The sequence below is a fragment of the Ictalurus punctatus genome, chromosome 12 (assembly GCF_001660625.3).
Source record: "Ictalurus punctatus breed USDA103 chromosome 12, Coco_2.0, whole genome shotgun sequence".
NCBI lineage: Eukaryota > Metazoa > Chordata > Actinopteri > Siluriformes > Ictaluridae > Ictalurus > Ictalurus punctatus.
This window is the reverse complement of record NC_030427.2, coordinates 26448945-26468951: the sequence shown is the minus strand read 5'-3', so window position 1 is coordinate 26468951 and position 20007 is coordinate 26448945. Positions and strand designations below refer to the sequence as shown.

Genomic DNA, 20007 nt, shown 5'->3' with positions numbered 1-20007 from the left:
GAGCAAAATGGTCTGATAATGACAAAAATACAGTAACGGTTTATCGCGATTATTTCCGGGACGATATATCGTCCAACAAAATGAGTTATCGTAACAGGCCTAACCAGAAACGCTGCTGAAGATAACATGCAAATGATGCGCAAATCTGAACAGGACATTTGGATAAATTACTCTCTCATGTTTTGGTTTTCTGAAAACGGGTCTATTATTGAACGGTAAGTATTAATTAAAAACATTTTAGATTTCTTACTTTAACGGCACAAACGCTCCCTCGTGGTGCTCTACTGACACCCTCTGTTACAGGACTGCATTTTCACCAACCTAAAAATTTACCAGCTCAACAGCACCACCTTCAGACACAACAGTGGTACTGCACTCGATGGATTCCATAATACAGTCACCTTGGGTGTGAGTTTACACACTGATAATCAGTGAACTGGACAACAGTGCCTTCAGAGGTAGTTCATTTGACTTCCAGGTGAGCTGTATTATTTGACATATTTGCTGTAGTAGCATTATATTTATCGTGTCTATAATAATCACCGCTGATACGTGCAAAAGGTTTTTTTTCATGCATAGAGATAATATGTCTTTTCTACACCATGCTTTAATGTCGTGGAGGATTTTCACAGTCTTAGTAGAGACACATAAATATTTGAAGAATTGTTGCTGTGTGCATTTAGGCATCCTAAGAGATTTGAAGTTTGGGTTGGGCGTACCGGATTGGTTACTGTTACAGATACTGGTCTTTTTTTTTTCTCTCTCTCTCTCTTTTTTTTTTTTTTTTTTTTTAAATCTCCAGTATTTGTATCAACTATTATATTCTTGCAATTGTTCATCTAAAAAAAGAAAAATAATAATTTTCTGCTTCCAACTCGTCTTCCACAACACACAGGTGTTTCTAGTCAAATATAAAATGAAGGTCTGACTACAGACATGTCCACATACAGTACATTTATTCATTTATTCATTTAGCAGACGCTTTGATTCTTACAAATGAGGAAATGCAAACAAAGCGATAAATATCAAGCGGAGAACAATGCAAGTCGTGCTACTATACAAGATCTTTAATTGCGTTCTAGAAAAGCAAAGTGTGCAGAGTCGAGGTGTAAGTGCCAGAGTAAGTTTATATTTTTTAAAGGATAATGTGGGGTTGCACAGTACTGTGCAAAAGTTTTAGGCCCCCTATTATTTTAGTACACATTTTGCTACAGATTTCTGCATTACTGGGTCAGAACAAAAACAGTTTAGATGTCCAAACAAAAAATGTAACGTTACAGAAAAATGTCTGAAAGCAATGCATTACATAACAGACCACATTTCAGACAACCCCCCCCCCCCCCCCCCCCCCCAAAAAAAAAAAAAACCATACTGAAGACTGCTGGGTTTGTGACGGTCAAAATTCTCTAGATGATTCCCCAAAACGTACCAGCTCATTTCCTTATAAACTTGCACAAACTGTACCAGAGACAAATATTTAAAAAAATACTACTAAAAAAAAAAAGCCGAGGTTTGCCACGCCAAATAATGACTTTGTCTAGTTTGTTACTGTTTACTGCTCTATTTTATATAAAAACATCTTTACTTTACAGTACAGCATTTCTTTGAAGTCTTTAGCACAGTCATGTTCTATATATGTGTTCGTTATAGCCGTGCACAACACCTGCAATGTTACCAATTATAAATATGGTTTTACGTGCTATTGAATATATGGGAGACCTTTCATGCCAAAAGTATTGCTTTAAAGCATAAACCTAAAAAAAATAAAAATAATAAAAACGTTTGGAAGGTTGTATTTGCTTAGACTTTGTTCTATGTGACAAACGTCATGACTCAATAAACTAAAATCTGACTTATCAGACAGAGCCGTATAATCGTCTATGGTCTAAAGGTAAAAAAAAAAAATAGTAATGACGTTGTAATACACTTTCAGACCTCTTTCATTTAAATGTGCATAATGTTAAAGCCTGTTAACTGCTGTGTATACACTATATATTTAGCCATTGAACCAAGATGTATTCATCTTGCTAGCTTTACTGTATCATGCATCTTTGCTAGAAAGATTGTTTTTTAAAAAAAATAAGAACTTTTTTTTTTTTTTTTTAAATCATTTTGATGCCAAAACTAACAAATAAAGACTTAAGATCTGGCCATACAATTGTACTTAGTTAAATTACTCCATTAAAAGAGTTTTAAACACTTTTTTATTTAATGAGAACTGTTTATAACTCATACATTGGATGGTATTGTTTCTACATTGCTGGCTCTCACACCTCCTAATTCCCAAATTTAACTGTTTTTTTTTTTTTTTTTTTGCACGATTGTGTGATTGCTACAGTACGTGTGGCTGGTTTTGGCCGATACATCTTATAAGGTGTAATTTGGCTACACGAGCTGTCGGTATAAGAAAAGTAAGTTTCATTGCATGCCGCAAACGAGACGATATATCTGTAACGATTACGCATTTGAAATACAGATTAAATCTGCTATTTAAAGGATGCAATATTGAAAGAAGCCCCAGTGTGTACAAAGAACATGTGCAGATAATGAAGCCTATATTCTCTGCTTGATTTGAACGAGTTATTGATTTATTTATCAGCTTTAATTGTGTCATTGTGTTGGGGAGGAGAAAGAGCATTAAGTGCTCTTTTTAATGCCCCTCAAAAGCAGATCCAAAGCATTGGCCTAACAACAAGTCTTTTCTTGTAGGGTCATTCAGTTTGCTAGCTACAGAGAGTGATTACCCTGGTGATAATCTGCCAGAACTTTTACTGCTGTGTCAGAATGGAAATAAAATGAATAATAACCCCATGGATCTGCTGAGACATGAGAGAAAACGTCAGATTTCTTAGTTTCAGCTCGCACCCATGATACGACAGCTAGTATTTCAGCGTAACATGACTAAATTACTTAAGTTCCTGGCAATTTAAAAGGGTTAATATTTATTACGTACAGTATATAGTTTGTGTATTACCGTCAGCGCCTTGAAAAGCTCGACTGGATTGAATTCTGTCTGACTGCACTTTGCTTGTATGTGACCATCAATAAATATAAATGTGTATTAAATTATAGCATTAAAAATGATCAGAGCATATTTGCTTTGTATGCCAGCGCTCAGGTTAAGAATAAAACGTTTCTGTGGTCATACTGCCACCGAACATGGAGGAGACGTCCAGATTAAAACTCAACACTGCCCTCTTTTGGCAGAAAGAGCTACCAGCACCTGCTATTTCCAGTTTAAGAGCAGTTCATCTGTTAGCATGTTTCGACACCCCAGATACCATCACTCAAATGTAAAGCTGGTTCATATTACAGTGAGGAGGTCTGGACAAGTGTTGCACTTACTTCTCTCTCTCTCTCTCTCTCTCTCTCTCTCTCTCTTTACCTTAATCCGTAAAGAAAGTTCTAGTTTTACGTACTTAAAAATAGATTTGGGTTATACGTGTTCGTTTGTTGTTGTATGTCAATTAGACTGACTTGTTTTTCACTCAGCGTTAGGGGAATTCGAGACTTAACCAAACGCAAAGCTTTATGTATTAGATATATGAGTGATTTTTCACGACGTTGTATTCTCCTACTGTTATTTCGCTAAACGAATAAATAAAATAAAATAAAATAAATAAAAGTCACATTCCTTTCACTGGTGAAACGTCTGAAAATTCAGCTCCTCCAAAAGCATTAACTCACCGCCTGCTGCCCTCTCACTCTGTTTGCGGGATTATTATGTAGCTCTCTTAGACTCATCATGTAATCTCATCATTTACTGACAAAACCTTACTTCCTGTAGTTTTCCTCTTTTCATATTTGGTGGTGATATTATTGTAGACAGATGTGACTTGAATTATGTCCTTTTTTTTGATTGATCTCACTTTTGAAACTGTACAATCACTCAATCTGAGTGTGTGTGTGTGTGTGTGTGTGTGTGTGTGCGTGGTTGAAGCAGTCTCTCCTTACACTTGTTTCTGGACAGGTGGTGGAGTCTAGCGTGTGTATCGATGCCTGCTCCTTTAAGAGCTCTACTGGATTGAATTCTACATCATACATCATAGTAAATTGCATTACATTTAGTAGATGTAAATTTGAATGTAAATGTAAATGTATTGCTCTCAGTTGTCTGGCTGTAAGTTAAAGAGGATGTAATAAACAGTGGGAGCTCTTACCTGTGTGGTGTCTGTTGTCTATATTAAAAGAGTGGAAGAAATGAAAAAGATATTATAAATTGAAAGCAGATCAATTCTGAAGCTGAAACACACACACACACACAGAACGTGGAGGCTGAAACTCACAGCGGCAGGTGGGTTTGGGCGAGTCCCACGTGCCCTGTTTGGTGCACTGCGTCGTGTTCCTGCCCTCAAGTATGAAGCTGCTCAGGCAGCTGTATCTCAGCACGGTGCCCTCCACTGCCGGCCCGGGAGGAGACACCACTACACGGCCGTTCTCCAGAGACGTCCACACCTGCTCACATGGCAGCACTGAAACACACACACACACACACATTTTGTGAGTCCTGCACAGAGCGCTGACCTCAACCCCACTGAACACCTTTGGGAAGAACTTGATCTGGAGCCTCTTCATCACCCCAGCATCAGTATCTGACCTCACTAACGCTCGTGTATCTGAAAGATCACAAAACCCCACAGCCACGCACCAAAATCCAGTGGAAAGCCTTCCCAGAACAGTGGAGGTTATTATAACAGCAAAGTGGGAATAAATCTGGAATGGGATGTTCAACAAACACATACGGGTGGACGCCATATCCACATTTCCGTGTCATTATTATTTATTATGCTTGTGTTTTATTTGAACTGGAATGAAATAACTGCTTTAATAAACACATTTGAATTGGATTCTTTTGTTTAAACTGATTCAAGATGCACTGTATATTTGGCAGTGAAAGAGTTACACACATCACATGAGTATAGTATACATAAAGACAAATATCAATGTCTACATAGAGCAGGGGTGTCTAATCTTATCCGGAAAGGGCCGGTGTGGGTGCAGGTTTTCATTCCAACCGAGCAGGAGCCACACCTGATTCCATCGGTTTAAAATGGTGCACTTATATAGCGCTTTTATCCAAAGCGCTTTACACTGTGTCTCATTCACCCATTCACACACACACTCACACACCACTGGTAGCAGGAGCTGCCATGCAAGGCGCTAGCTAACCATCGGGAGCAACTTGGGGTTCAGTGTCTTACCCAAGGACACTTCGACATGTGGAGTCACCCGGGCCGGGAATCGAACCGCCAACCCTACGATTAGTGGAAAACCCGCTTTACCCACAGCCGCCCTAGTTTAATCAGTTGATTAAAATTGTTTAATCAACTGATGTTGGATTTCAATTGATTCAGGTGTGGCTTCTGCTTGTTTGGAATGAACACCTGCACCCACACCGGCCCTTTCCGGATAAGACTGGACACCCCTGACATAGAAGTAGATACAGATGGTCAAAAACCAACTAAAGGTATTGATAAATAGTAGAATTGTTACTTTTAGTTATTTTTTTATCCTTTAACATAGTAAACAATATTAGTAACAACTATAGTAAACAATACAGGAATGATAGTTTGTCTCAGGGATGAAAAATCTATTTGGCTGAATTGGTGGAAGTCATAAGTCATCTGTACGGTTAAACCGAGTGGTATTTGACACTGTGTAACTAAAAATAGCATTACGCAAATGCTATTAATAATACCGGTAAAATGTATTGTTTTAAATTGTGTTCATGTGTTTAGCAGATATTAAAATGAGCGCTAACATATACAGAAATTCATTATCAAACGTGATCTATTTGCATATTAAATCTGTAAAGCCGAGGAATTTCAAACAAATTTCTACGTTTAAGATCACCCATTTCATATCTAGCTTCATCACATCTTCTGGAACGAAATTGTTATCGGGCCGATAAATGAATTTTGTAAACTAATAAGTAGTCTGGAAGCCAACTCCTGTAAGCAAACAAGTGTAATTAAATTCTCTGCATCATTGTACTTACATCATTGTGGCTGTGTTCAGAATGAACCAATCCTCATTTAACCCACTAACCCCGTAAGGCAGAAAAAAAAAAACCGTTTGCCCATCTTTGACCTATTCCCGTAAGGACGATATACCGGCTTGGTCGTCTATGCCAAATACCCGTAAGGCCGATATAGCGGCTTTACAGTGTAAACGTTATCCCAGAAAGGCCGGTATACCGGCATTACTCTGCTATGATTCCTTACTTATTTAATTATCATTTTTTTGACCCGGAAGTTCGATGACATCATGACGTTATTACATCATTACCACATCATTACGATGAAGATGACTTTACATGTTCTACGATTTCATTGATGAACTTGTCCTTGGTCTGATCGGTGACTACCGTTCGCCGACTCTCATCAGGCGCCGTTCAGCAACTTCATCAAGTCTTGCACACCTGCTCAATGTCGGCCAACATACACCAGAGCGCACTGCTGGAGGCACTGGCTCCAGATGCATTGTGTGTCGTGAGAAGGCTAGACACTTCGCCAAGAAAAATCCTTCCGTTGAAAAGAAGAACAACCCCCACAAGGAATCAAAAACTGTTTTTCGTTGTCGGGAATGCGACCAACTTCTGTGCATTCTTGAAAACGGTACCTGCAGGTCTGATTATCACCAGAAAGTTGACTTTTGGCGCTAAAATACATTTATTCAAAGGCATTGACCACGCTGATGCTCGTATGGTACCTCTAAATGAGTATAAGGATTTTAGCGAGCATTTTTCATAATTTCTCTAGTTAAGAATTGTGCTCTAAGTGGAGTAAAAACACTGAACTGCTTCATTTTCAAAGTAATATTACAAAAATACATTATTATACGTTGTTTCAAGGTCTAAAAATGTTCAAATTAAAATGTTGATTTTGGGGCCAATTTTGGCCTGGGAACTCAGGGTTGGCGTGCTGTTTCTATGGGGAATATAGGGTTGTGGGACATAATACCGTCATACAGCTGTCATCAATGAAATGATCCTGATAAACCCCAAATAAAGACAAACTGTTTCTGTGGGATTTTTCTTCACATCTTTTTGGTTTCATCCAAATTGCTGCAGCTATGGTCCTCAAAGAGCTTACAAAGCATGCATGGTCTCTCACTTGGAATCAGGAGAGGGGTATAAAAGAATTTCCAAAACATTAAATGTACTATTGAACACTGTAAAGGATATCATCAACAAATAGAGAAAATGTAAAACAACAGTGACGTCACCAAGAAATGGACAAGACAAAAGCTTACCAGGGAGGCTGCCAGGAGACCTACGGCAACATTAAAGGAGCTACAGGAATATCTGACTGTATTGATTACTTTCTGCATGTGAAAGTATCTCTCCCCAACAATCGCTGGTATTCTTCACATGTCTGGGGTTTGGAATAGGGAGGCTAGACGGAAGCCCTTTCTCACAAAAACAAACATCCATGAACAATTAAATCACCCCAAACAATTTGGCAAAGTGTGTTATGGTCTGATGAGACCAATTCCAAAAGGTATAATAATTCCACCATTCCAAAAGGTATGACTGATGCAAAAAAAGGTACATCACCAAAAGAACACCATACCTATGTTGAAGCATGGTGGTGGTAGCATTATGCTTTAGGACTGTGTTTATTCTCCCAGAACTCCCAGAACTTTCATCAAGTTGGAGGGAATCACGAATAGCTACAAATAACAGCCGATTTTAGTGCAAAACCTTCAGGAATTTCACCTTTCAGCATGACTATGACCCAAAGCATACATCCAAATCAACAAAGGAATAGCTTAACCAAAAGAAGATCAATGTTTTAGAATGACCTAGCCCGAGAATCCAACTAAAAATGTGGGGTGACCTGAAGCGGGCTGTGCACAGGCGATGCCCGCACAATGTGATGTATCTAGAATATTTTTGCAAGGAACAGTGGGAATATATCAAATCAAGGTGTGCTGATAGACTCTTACCCAAAAAAGACTGAGTGGTGAAATAAAATCTAAAGGTTCTTCAACAAAATATGTGTTTCAGCGTGTGCACACTTACGCAACTTCATTTTCTTATTACTCCTTTACACACCACTGACCATTTCTTTATCCAGTTTCCTCCTCCCCCAACCCCCACTGTCTCCACCTTCAATCTCCTTTCGTCGCAATCTTCGCTCCCTTATCCCCCTCACGCGTCTCCTCCATTGCCACAAGCTCACTTACCTCTGATAGCCACCTCTTCTCACTGGACTTAAACACAGCAACAGATATGCTATGTTCCACTCTAACATTTTCACTTGACAGCATCTGCCCCCAAACCTCCAGATCAGCTCGTTCGTCACCCCTTAGCCCTTGGCTCTTGGAAGCTCTTCGTAACAACCAGACCAAGTTAAGGGCAGCTGAAAGGAATTGGCGTAAATCAAACAAACAATCCGACTTACCTAAGCAATTAGCAAACACTTCTCTCCACTTTTTCCATCTCCACTGCTAAAGCCACATACTACCAGGAGAAGAGCAGCAGCTCTCCCAACACCCATACTCTCTTCACAACCTTTTCTTCTCTTCTCTGTCGCCCTCCTCCCCCTTCCCCTACCTCTCTCACTGCAGACAACTTCGCCACTTTCTTTTCCAACGAAGTTACATCAATCAGAAACCAATTCTCCACCCCAGACACCCAGAGACAGGCTCCTCCTCCATATAACTTTTAACTGTCCTCCTTCTCTCCCCTCTCAGAGACTGATGTCTCAAAACTCCTCCTCTCTAGCCATCCAACAACCTGTCCTCTTGACCCTATCCCGTCTCGCCGCCTTCTTTCCATCTCACCAATGCTACTACCTGCGCTAACACACATCTTTGACACATCCCTCTCCACCGCCACGTTCCCTACCTCACTTAAGCAGGCCCAGATTACCCCACCGCTTAAAAAACCATCACTTAACCCTGCTGCAGTTGACAACTACAGACCTGTCTCCCTCCTCTCTTTTCTTTTCAAAACCCTTGAAAGAATTATTTTTAAACAAATTTCCACTTTTCTCACACAGAACAACCTCCTGGACACAAAAGTGGGAAGAGTGGACAGAGTGCAAACATATGACTGAGGTTACAGGGCGAAAGTTTGCATTTTTCACACATGTCGGGAACATTGGGATATATTTTAGACAGTTTACTCCTAGAGAGGTGAGCTCTATGGACCACTTTAAACTGTATGAAACTAAGTCTAGCACAAGACGTGGCAGTACGTATATTATCTAATGCTCTGCCCCAGTAATCATCCTCAAGCTCCAGGCCCAATTCCTCCACCCAAGCACCAATGGTTTTGATATTGTAAGAATCGGGGGACAGACTTCTGAAACTCAGCAACTCAGAACTGGGGTTCTCCAAGGGTCAGTTCTGGGTCCATTGCTCTTTTTTATTTATACTACATTTCTGGAGCCTATGATTGAGTCTCATGTCTTCTCATACCACTGCTATGCTGATGACACCCAGCTCTATTTGTCCTTCCAGCCTGATGATCCATCCATCTCAGGACGTATCTCCGCCTGCCTGTCTGACATCTCAAACTGGATGAGGAAACGCCACCTTAAGCTCAACTTGGCAAAAACTGAGCTTCTCATCATCCCAGCCTGCCCCTCAATCAACCAGAACCTCACCGTACAGCTCGGCTCAATCACACGCAAGCCAACCAGGACAGCCAGAAACCTTGGGGTGACTTTCGATGACAGCTTGACCTTCACAGGCCACATTTCAACAATCGCACGATCCTGTAGGTTCATTCTGTACAACATCAAAAAAAAATCAGACCATATCTCACCGAACAGGCTACACAGCTACTTGTTATCTCAAAACTGGACTACTGCAATGCACTACTCTCGGGCCTCACAGCCAGCTCCATCAAACCCCCTCAGATGATTCAGAATGCAGCAGCACACCTTGGCTTCAACCAGACCAAAAGAACCCATGTCGCACCCGTCTTCATCTCTCTTCGCTGGCTTCCTGCAGCTGCCCGCATCAAATTCAAGGCCCTGATGCTCACATATAAGACCTTGTCTGGAACAGTACCTCCCTACCTCAACACTCTCTTTGAGGTTTATGTTCCCTCATGCAACCTGTGATCAGTTAACGACCGACGCCTTGTAGTTACTACTCAGCGAGGCACGAGGTCTTTTTCCAGACCCTTCAAACTGACTTCTCCTCAGTGGTGGAATGAACTTCCAACCTCAATCAGGACCACAGAATCTGTCACTATCTTCAAAAAACAGCTAAAGACCCACCTCTTCCATGAACACTTAACTAACCCCTAACTCCCCCCCCCCCCCCCCCCCCTTGGATAAAAGTGTCTGCTAAATGAATAAGTGTAACTAGGTTACTGTAATTGTAAAATTCATTATTAAGATTATTGTTCACTTAATTTTTATGTGTTATAATTTCACACTGAGGGTGGAAAACTTTCTGACATAGTTTATCTTGGTTTCATTTTTTTACATCACAAAAGCCTGGCATTTTAACGGGGGTGTGTAGACTTTTTATATCCACTGTATGACACATGGTTTGGGATGGTATGACAGGACGGTTTGATGTTACTGTGTGGTGGGACGAGTGATAGTGAGACAGACACACCTGCACATTTCACTAAATGAATCAGAGGAACATCTCCTCCTCCTCATCATCATCATCATCATCATCACCATCTTCATCACCTTCAGCAATCCCTGGTAAGGGACATGGTGGCCTATCACAGGAACACTGGGTACGAGGTGGGATTGCAGATTGGATGGGAACCACGCACAAACACATATATATTCACACCTAGGGGCCATTTAGAGCTGCTAATTCACCTATTGGTTTGTTTTCGGGAGGTGGGAGGAAACCGGACAGAACCCAGCGGAAGTGTGGAGAACTAACACACACTAACCCGAGCTCATGATCACCGTAAAGCCGTAGAGCTGTCAAGCGGCAGCACTAACCAACGTGTCTCAGCAATGTCCAATAACACGCAATCATCTCTGTGAATAGCTGTCATACTTCTGCTAACCATCTAATTATCTCCTCGTCAGTTCCCTCTGTGGTATTTCTAACGTTGGTGAGTTGCCATGATGGAGCACCCAAAACAGATTCCAGCCCAGAGCTGTGTACAGTTACGAGCTTGACATCTCTAAATGAATTATGGGTCTATCAGTTTTTGTTGGCAAATCACATGCTTCAATAATTATCATGCATGCAAATGAAAACACGAGCTGAAATGACCAAACGGAAGCCTTCATTTTTAACCCAGCTCACAACAGCTGCGTAGGTGAAAGTATACGCCTGATGCCACTTGGCTGCGCTCTAGCTACCCTATAAATAAAAATGTCTGGCACACTAGTATTTATGGATGAACTCAGAACTCAGTTATAGTACCAAAATTGGTGGCATATTTCACTGGATGGAATTCTTATCATTCCCCACAGAAACTAAGCAGCCAGTCATTAGTAGGAGCAGAAAAAGAGAAACGAAGCTGAGCTTACAGCACTTGCTGCGCTGGCTGAGATCAGTCCAGGTGCCGTCAGGAAGGCATTTCCTGACCTTAGGCCCCACGATGACCCTGTTCCCCCTGCAGATGTACTCAATCTCATAGTCCACTGGTAAGACCTGAACACTGTGGATCTGAAACACAACAAACAGTGATGATACACTACATCTAAACACACTCATGAGGTACTCACAAACATTTATGAATAACCTGCTACCTGTTCTTGAGTCAGGCCTCTGTATCGTATCCCTCCATCTCTGGGCGGACGAATGATAGCACAGCCTGAGGGAAAAGACCGAGTGATTGTGGTAATGGTGTATTAGAGCTCTTAGGATCTAATGGATCCTGAGACAGTCATTATGTTCACTCGATTATATTTAAACGCTTTATATATATTATATTTATTAGCAAGAGGATAGAGGAAAGACGATCCACATATATTAATCATAATGCTAATGATATACAGTGTAATATACTATACATCATAATATAAATTATGATCATTCCGTGCACGAAATCGTACGGCGCATTACATATACATCATTAGAAGGTTAAAACTCTAAGGAAATAAATTACAATCACTGATGAATTCACTATGAGGATTACTACGATTCATGAAAACTATGTTTAATAAAACTATGTTTAAAATAACCCAGAAAATATTCATTGAATCTGTGCTAATGTTCTCTGGAACACCATTCGAGGGTTTCAGGGGCTGTAAGAAAAAACACAAAGTACTCGGGGCACGCACTTTGCCCAGGAGATCAGCGAGATACACTAAAGCTAAACCGGTCAAAGCTTTGAGCAGCATAAGCAAGACTTCTGAGTCAATTCACAACTTAATAGGCACCCAGGTTAGCTTGAGTAAGACTGGGAATGAAAATGCTCAGACTTCTTCCCTGGTATAAAATCATGAGGCCACATTCTGAAGCTTATGTAAAGAGACGACAGTGCAGCGAGCCAGGAACACGTTGCAGGGTTAGCATAACATATCTCTATGTCTTATCGTCATGTAGGATTAGCTTATGTCTATAGGATTAGTTTATGCCTTTAGGATTAGTTTATGTATATGTCTTATCATCATGTAGGATTAGTTTATGTTTGTATATATTATCATCATGTATGATTATCTTATCTCTATATGTCTTATCATCATGTAGGATTATCTTATCTCTATATGTCTTATCATCATGTAGGATTATCTTATCTCTATATGTCTTATCATCATGTAGGATTATCTTATCTCTATATGTCTTATCATCATGTAGGATTATCTTATCTCTATATGTCTTATCATCATGTAGGATTATGTTATCTCTATATGTCTTATCATCATGTAGGCATTATGCCTCTGTGTCTTATAATCATCCAGAGATAGCAATTTTTTATTTTATTATATACATTTCTCAAATAATAATATGCCATTTCAGAGATGTTACTTACACGGAAATTGAATAATAAACCAGAATCTAGGTTTCTTAACCATAGCTGTACTTTTCACAGAATAACAATCAAGCTCTAGGGAGAAACCAGCACCTGTACTGCATACTGTCGTTCCAATTTTTCAGAATTTTTCAGAATAAGGGGACATTTCTATTCATCTGAGCTTTTATGTCTCTTACACAGTCTTCCATTTTGCATAATTGGGTTCCTGAATCTAGCCAAAATTATAAGTATAATTAAACGTCATCAGCATAGAAGTGAAAGCCAACCTTAGGTTTGCATATGTATGTCCAAGAGGCAGGATATAAACAGAGAATAATAGGAGGTCTAAAATAAAACCTTGTGGGACACCGTATTGCATACAGGATCTGAAATAATGCTTAATTAGTGTAAACCCTCGTTAACGCTTGTGTGTGTTAATTATCTCAATTTCAGCATCCCGTTACAGGCAGCGGCGGAATCTGGATCACAATTTAAGTGAGATCCACATTGAAGAAATGCGTTAATGCATTAGACTGTTAATGTCTAAACGCTGTTATGTTCTTCTTTTATTCTTCCATAAACTGCTCTGATTCCAGTTTCAGAAGCAGGAAATTTCACAATATCGTAGAGCGTTTTTCTGAAGTTTGCTTTTATATATATATATATATATATATATATATAGAGAGAGAGAGAGAGAGAGAGAGATACTTTATTTATTTATTTATTTATTAAACGGAACAGTGAATTGATTTAATATTAAAGGTACACATGCTATAAGAGGTCATTTTCAAGAACATACCATTTTTAGTTTGACTACTTATTGAAACATAGCTTTTTATCAGCTTCAGAACTGAAGACATATCACTATTTCTTTTTCCTTTTCATATTTTGTCACAGTGAACTGATTCCATATTAAAGAACGCCAGCGTGGAAACCCTACTAGTAATAAATTGTCTATTTTATCTAGATATTGTAAATGACGGAGCTGAAACGTTCATTATTGTGTATATTACTGCCTATTTACAGTCATGTGAAAAAACAACTACATCCCATGGAATTTTTTTTTTTTTTTTTTTGAGGGTTTTATTTTTGACATATTTGGACAAGCAAACATTTGGTCATCTTTGAAACAGTGATTAAGTTGGTGTACTTGAACAAAACCACAAGAAAAAAAAGCTTTTTCAATTATTTATTCAACAGAAAAACCAATAGTTGTGTGATTCTTCTGTGGAAAAAGTAAGTACACCATTGGCCTCAGAAGCTAGTATTGCCTCATTTAGCAGAAATAATGTCTTGTAGGCATTTTGCATAATTGTCCATCAGCCTTGCTGGAATTTTTGACCCCTCTTCCATGCAATATTCTTTCAATTGCAAGATGTTTGAGGGTTTTCTTGCATGTACTGACCGTTTCAAATACCCCCCCACAACATGTCAATGGAATTCAAATCCAGGCTTTAACTAGGCCAATCCATAACCCTTCGTTTCTTCTTTTTGAGTCATTCCTTAGTAGATTTTCTAGTGGGCTTAGGATCATTATCCTGTTGAAAGGTCCACTTTCGGGTTCCACTTCAACATTCAGACAGATGGCCTTCAAGCACATTATCTTCAAGCACTCTTTGATACGATGCAGAATTCATAGTCGAATCAATGAATGCAAGCTGTCCAGTCCCTGAGGCAGCGAAGCAACCCCAAATATAACATTTCCACCACCGCGCTTCATAGTTGGTATGAGGTGCTTCTCCTGGACAGCTGTCATTGGTCAGCGCCAAACATGTCTGCTGTTACTCTGGCCAAACAACTCTCTCTTTGATTCGTCTGTCCAGAGCACATTATTCCAAAAGGCCTAGTCTTTGCCTATATGTTCATTGGCAAACTGTTGACTTGCAAAGGCTTTTTCCTGGCACGCCTCCCATGCAGGTCAAATCTGTGCAAGCTCTTTCTGATTGTAGAAGCATGCACTTTGACACCAACAGCTGCAAGACTTACTAGCAGATCCTGTGATGAAATTTTGGGGTTCTTGGAGACTTCTTTTTGCATCAGACGGTCTGCTCTTGGGCTGAATTCACTGGGACGGCCAGTCCTGGGTAAACTGGTAGTCGTTTGAAATCTGCACTATTTGTAGATGGTTTTCCTCACAGTGGAATGATCTATTTCAAATAATTTGGAGATCTTTTAATCTCTTGCCAGACTCATAAGCACTTTCACAACCATTTTCTGAAGGCCTTACAGAACTCTTTAGATCTTGGCATGATGACACCACACACCTCAATAACAAAGGGAACACCAGACACTAGATATGAGAGGGGTATAAATAAGACAGGCTCCACCTGCACTCCCTGAGCAGCTTCTAATCACTGGCGCACAATCTTTTTTAATTTTATGGATTTGAAGGTGTGATAAATGTAGAGGTGTGCTTACTTTCTCCATGTGACCGATCTTTTTTTTTAAATTATTATCATTTTTATTTAAATTGTAAAAAATCACTACAAAATGTTGATTTTGTGCGTCATTTGATAGCGTGCATCACCTTTATTACTAGGCCCTGTTTCAAAGAGGATCAAATGTCTGCTTGTCCAAATATGTATAAATAAATAAATAAATAAGCCTACAATTTCCACGTGGTTTACTTGGTTTTTTCACATGACATATAATACAATTGATATGTACATATAAATGGACTGCTACAAAACAAACAATCTATTCTAGAGAAAAAAGTTATGTACAGTAATTAATAAGGAAGCGTGCATGTAGACTTTCTTAGTGTTTACAAAAACAAACTAGCAGCAGTTTTTTTCCTCCTAGCACAAAAAAAAAGCAGTACCGTCACTAGACCTCAGTGTCCTTATAGCTAGTTATGGTTATGGTTACGGCTATTCAGTGTTTAGTATTGCTGGGTTCAGACATGTTACGAACAGAAATACAACAAAACATGTGTGCCTTCCCCAAAGGCTGTACTGAAAAATCAACCAGTCTCAGTCTCCTGGTTTACCCGGGCTCCATGCAAAGACTGTATAGCATGTCTATTGAACAGCAGGTGGAGCACTTTCCTTTACAATCCAAGCTAGTACCAGAGTGAAAAATGACAGCTGTGTGTGGAGGCACTGGATTTTACCAAAGCCATAAAGCCAAATGAGTAAGGACTGCTATGCCCATGGCTCTCCTGTAATTGAATGAGAAGGCTATGTTTCATCCAGCATTACATGGGAACGTACTAAACCACTGAAACCAGATTACTAAATCAGATAGGAAAATTGATTCCGGGTAAGAGAGCTGTACATAATAACAGAGCATGTATGGACATCAAAATATCATGCTCTTTACCATGCTTTTTTGTACTTGGCATCGAATCTCGTATAAATGCCACCGTTCCCCCGAGGCTCTGAGATTTCCATCAAGCTAAGAGTGAGCAAGTAATAGCTGCTTTAGTCTGTTATTACAGCCTCGATCACCTTCTGTGTCACCAACTAATTACAGTAATCATCTAGTCCAGCACCAGTGGCCAGGAGAGGCTAGTAAGTGTGTGGAGGTGTGCGCATGTTTGTAAGTATAAGTGCTTATGTGTGCAGGAATATAAAGCAGTTTTGTATTTATTTATTTTAATTTTTTTCAAGTATTTTGTACCCAAGTACATTATAAAGGCATCTAAATGATCTTGTTTATATTAATGTCACTGCTATAGATGCCAGTAAGGTAGCAAATCTAGTATAAGAATTGACAAGAACTTGGACAGATTTACATGAATATAGTGCCCTTGGCATTTTGTACAAATATTATGCAATAAATGATTTACACACTCGCTGATGTATTTGTGTATTACGGCTTTCAGCGGCTTAATACTGTTGATACTGTGATTCATTAGCTGGGCTAAATGGACGAAACAGCCTAGCCAGGCCTGCAGTGTTTGAGATAGGAAGCAGCCAATTAGCGGGTGCCTGAAAGGACGTGATCGAAATTCCTTTTCCAGATACACACTAATTTGACTGCTGAATTAGGGCTTAGACATCTAGGGAAAACAAAGAAACAGGGATGGAATTTGCACAAACAAAGCATGCATATATATATATATATATATATATATATATATATATATATATATATATATATATATATATATATACATACACACACACACACACACATATGTTCATACCTGCGGTGATATTGTGTGACGCCTCAGTGAAGGAGTCGAACATGAATATTATCACATGAAAAAATAATAGCTTCATGCCTCCACCTGCAGACAAAGATACAGAAGAAGAGAGCGATAGAGGGGAGAATTAAGATTATTATCTTTTGGACGCATCTGAACTCCAGTAATTAAAGTGCACTGCGGTGTGAAGGCCCTAAAACCTGACAGATCATATCAGTCGACTCTGTCAGGCTGGTTCAGTATTCATTAATAAGTCTTACTGTAAGGAAAGCCTTGTACAAAATAAAGACACATCAGGAGAATGTAATATAAACAGCTAAAATGTACACAATAGAATCATCAGGCACACAACAAGAAAATCAGACCAGCATGGCTATCATGGCAGTGAGAAGAAAGAACACATTGCTTCCATTGGTGTCATTTGTGGCTCAGCGTTTAATGTTCTGAGCTAGTAATCGCTCAGTGTTTGAGTTTAAAATACCAGAACCGCTAGAGAGCCACTGCTGGGCCCGTAACCTTCAAATGCTCAGCTCAAAATGTAAGTCCCTTTGGATAAAGGTGTCTACCAAATGAACATATGTAAATGATTTATCTACTAGCTTACCATGCAATTAAATGAGAGAAAGAGGGAATGATTCTGTTACTCAATTAGAAGATAACTGAGCTGGTGATTGATTGATTGATAGATTGACTGCAGTGGGGGAACAATGGTTTAGGCTCCAGGATACTGATTGGACAATTGATTGTTTAAATCCTGGCACTGAAGCTGCCCCACAGGGTATCCATTGTATTGGAGAACCTTTTCATTCATTCGGACAGGGTCTTTGTGGTGCTAGAGCCTATCCTGGAAAGACGGGGCTTGAAATGGGAATATACCCTGGATGTGGATAGGGTTTAGAAAGGGATAACAGTGACCTCCAAATATGTCAATGTGAAGTTCAACTGTTTCTCATTCATATGACTATTGTTGTTTTGAAGCCAATTATTATTATCATATTGCTGCTTTCATATCAAGCACTGCCATGGATTGCAGCACTATGGGATCAGCAAGATCCAGGGTGTGGCAACTTTCAACCTCCTGTTGTGTTACGTTTTTGATAATCCAGTCAGTGAAAGGGAGGCTGAGTGAGGACTGATTTAAGACTAGGAACCCAGCCTGTGTCAGAATACATGGGAGAGTTTCAGATCTTGGCATGGGAGACCCACAAAAATCAGGAGGTCTTGCTGACGGCCTTTTATACCAGACTTAAAGAAAGCATCAAGCATGATCAGGTCGCAGAGGAACAGACAGCCACGATGGCTAGAGACACTGAAAGCATGTCGGAGAACCCACAGACTACCCACTCTACCATCTACCCCCAGCACATGCTCAACCACTGCATTAGTGGTCACCCTGTGGGATGACAAGGTGATGCAAGTGGAAAGATAAGAAAGACTGCAACTGTGCAGACGCCTCTAGTGCAGTGGGGAAGGGCACTTGCCTGAGCTGTAGGAGAAGGTTGCATTGAAGTTCTCTGCAGGCCATCATAGTCACTAGGAAATCGTCTTGGATCAGGGTCTGATTCTGGAAGGCCTTTAGGGCACCATTTAATACATCTATTTAACACCATTTAATACATCTATACATCGACTTTCTTCCCCCACACTGGCCATACCATCATAGTAAAACAAGAAGAAACTGTGTCACTGCACCACGTCACTGCAGACTGCAATGTGCAGAGGGATTCAACCCTTCTTCTTCGATCAGTAGCCAAAAATAGCAGTGGAGACTGCAGTAGTGAGAAGCAAATGGATGTGGAACCGAGCCCTTGTCATGCTCAGATGAGCTTCAGAACTGAAGCGGCAGTAGTCAAATTGACAACATAGAGCAACACCATTGAAGCAGGGGCTCAGTTTGCGGGCAAGTCTGTCTGTTCATTGGTCAATCTACATCCCTCACCTATAGCCATGAGCTGTGACCAAAAGGATAAGGTCATGAGTACAGGTAGCGGAAATGACGTTCCTCATGAGGAGTTCAAGAATTTGGGAGAGCCTTAGAGTAGAGCCCGAACAGAGAGGAGCCAGCTGAGGTGGTCTGGCCATCTTACAAGGCTGCCCCCTGGTGGCCTGCTCGTAGAGCTGTATCAGGCACATCTCACTGGGCAGAGTCCCCAGGGCAGACCCAGGACCTGCTGGAGAGAGATTATATCCTCAGGTTGGCTTGAGAATGTCTGAATATTCAACCAAAGGAGCTGAAATTTGTGGCTGGGGATAGAGAAGTCTGGACCAACCTTCTCAGCCTGTTGCCACAACAAACACTACTAGGAAAAGTCGCAGTGAATGCATGAATGAATGAATGCAGAGCAACTAGATATCCACTTCTGATCCCAGAGTTCATAATAATGTTTCACCAGCAGTGTTAGAGTAGACAGTTGAGGGGGAAGTATTGTCTCATGCCGCATGCCCACTGGGGAACAATCTAGGGAGTCGGGAAAAAAGGTAGCGCAAAAGATTTCTATAATGATGCCACGGCTGATCACTGCAGTGAAAGGATATGACATGCATCTGTTCCTCATTCGTAAGGCTATTAAAACCCAAGCTTTACTGTGTGCTGTGCCCATTTTTAAAACCAAGCCCCCAAGTATTTCTTTCTCGGAGTTCTCTGGTGATTTGTTGTCTCTGTTTGTTATTGTTAAACTAGCCGTGTTGTTCTTCTCCCGTTGCAATTTTTTTTTGTTCCTACCTTAAATGACTGTGTGGAATTTCTAAAGTGTCAGCTCTCTGCTATTCTGCTCCCTCTTGCTTTCTATCACATCCCCCTACACATAGTTATAAGGGTAATGCTGAGTAAACACTCAGAAACATAATCATGGTGTGATACACAAAATCACATTTTAAGGATGATGAGAAGTGCATTAATGTAAATCATATCTCGATAGTCAGGAACTGACTAAAATACTCCATTTTTTTTTAAATC

The 20007-nt window shown here is 40.1% G+C and overlaps 1 protein-coding gene across 2 annotated transcripts in view; it reads right to left on the bottom strand.

The window, feature by feature from the left end:
- The window catches only part of gabbr1b (gamma-aminobutyric acid (GABA) B receptor, 1b), a 99107-nt gene extending 81976 nt beyond the window's left edge, over window positions 1-17131 (bottom strand). For both annotated transcript variants that reach the window (XM_017482470.3, XM_017482471.3), the window contains exons 1-5: window positions 17052-17131; window positions 11694-11758; window positions 11472-11610; window positions 4287-4472; window positions 4161-4178 (exon numbers count right to left, since the gene is read on the bottom strand). In XM_017482470.3, the coding sequence (XP_017337959.2) occupies window positions 4161-4178; window positions 4287-4472; window positions 11472-11610; window positions 11694-11758; window positions 17052-17127 (484 nt within the window). In that variant the 5' untranslated portion in view covers window positions 17128-17131. The remainder of the gene's footprint in view (window positions 1-4160; window positions 4179-4286; window positions 4473-11471; window positions 11611-11693; window positions 11759-17051) is intronic.
- Window positions 17132-20007: the final 2876 nt, after the last annotated feature.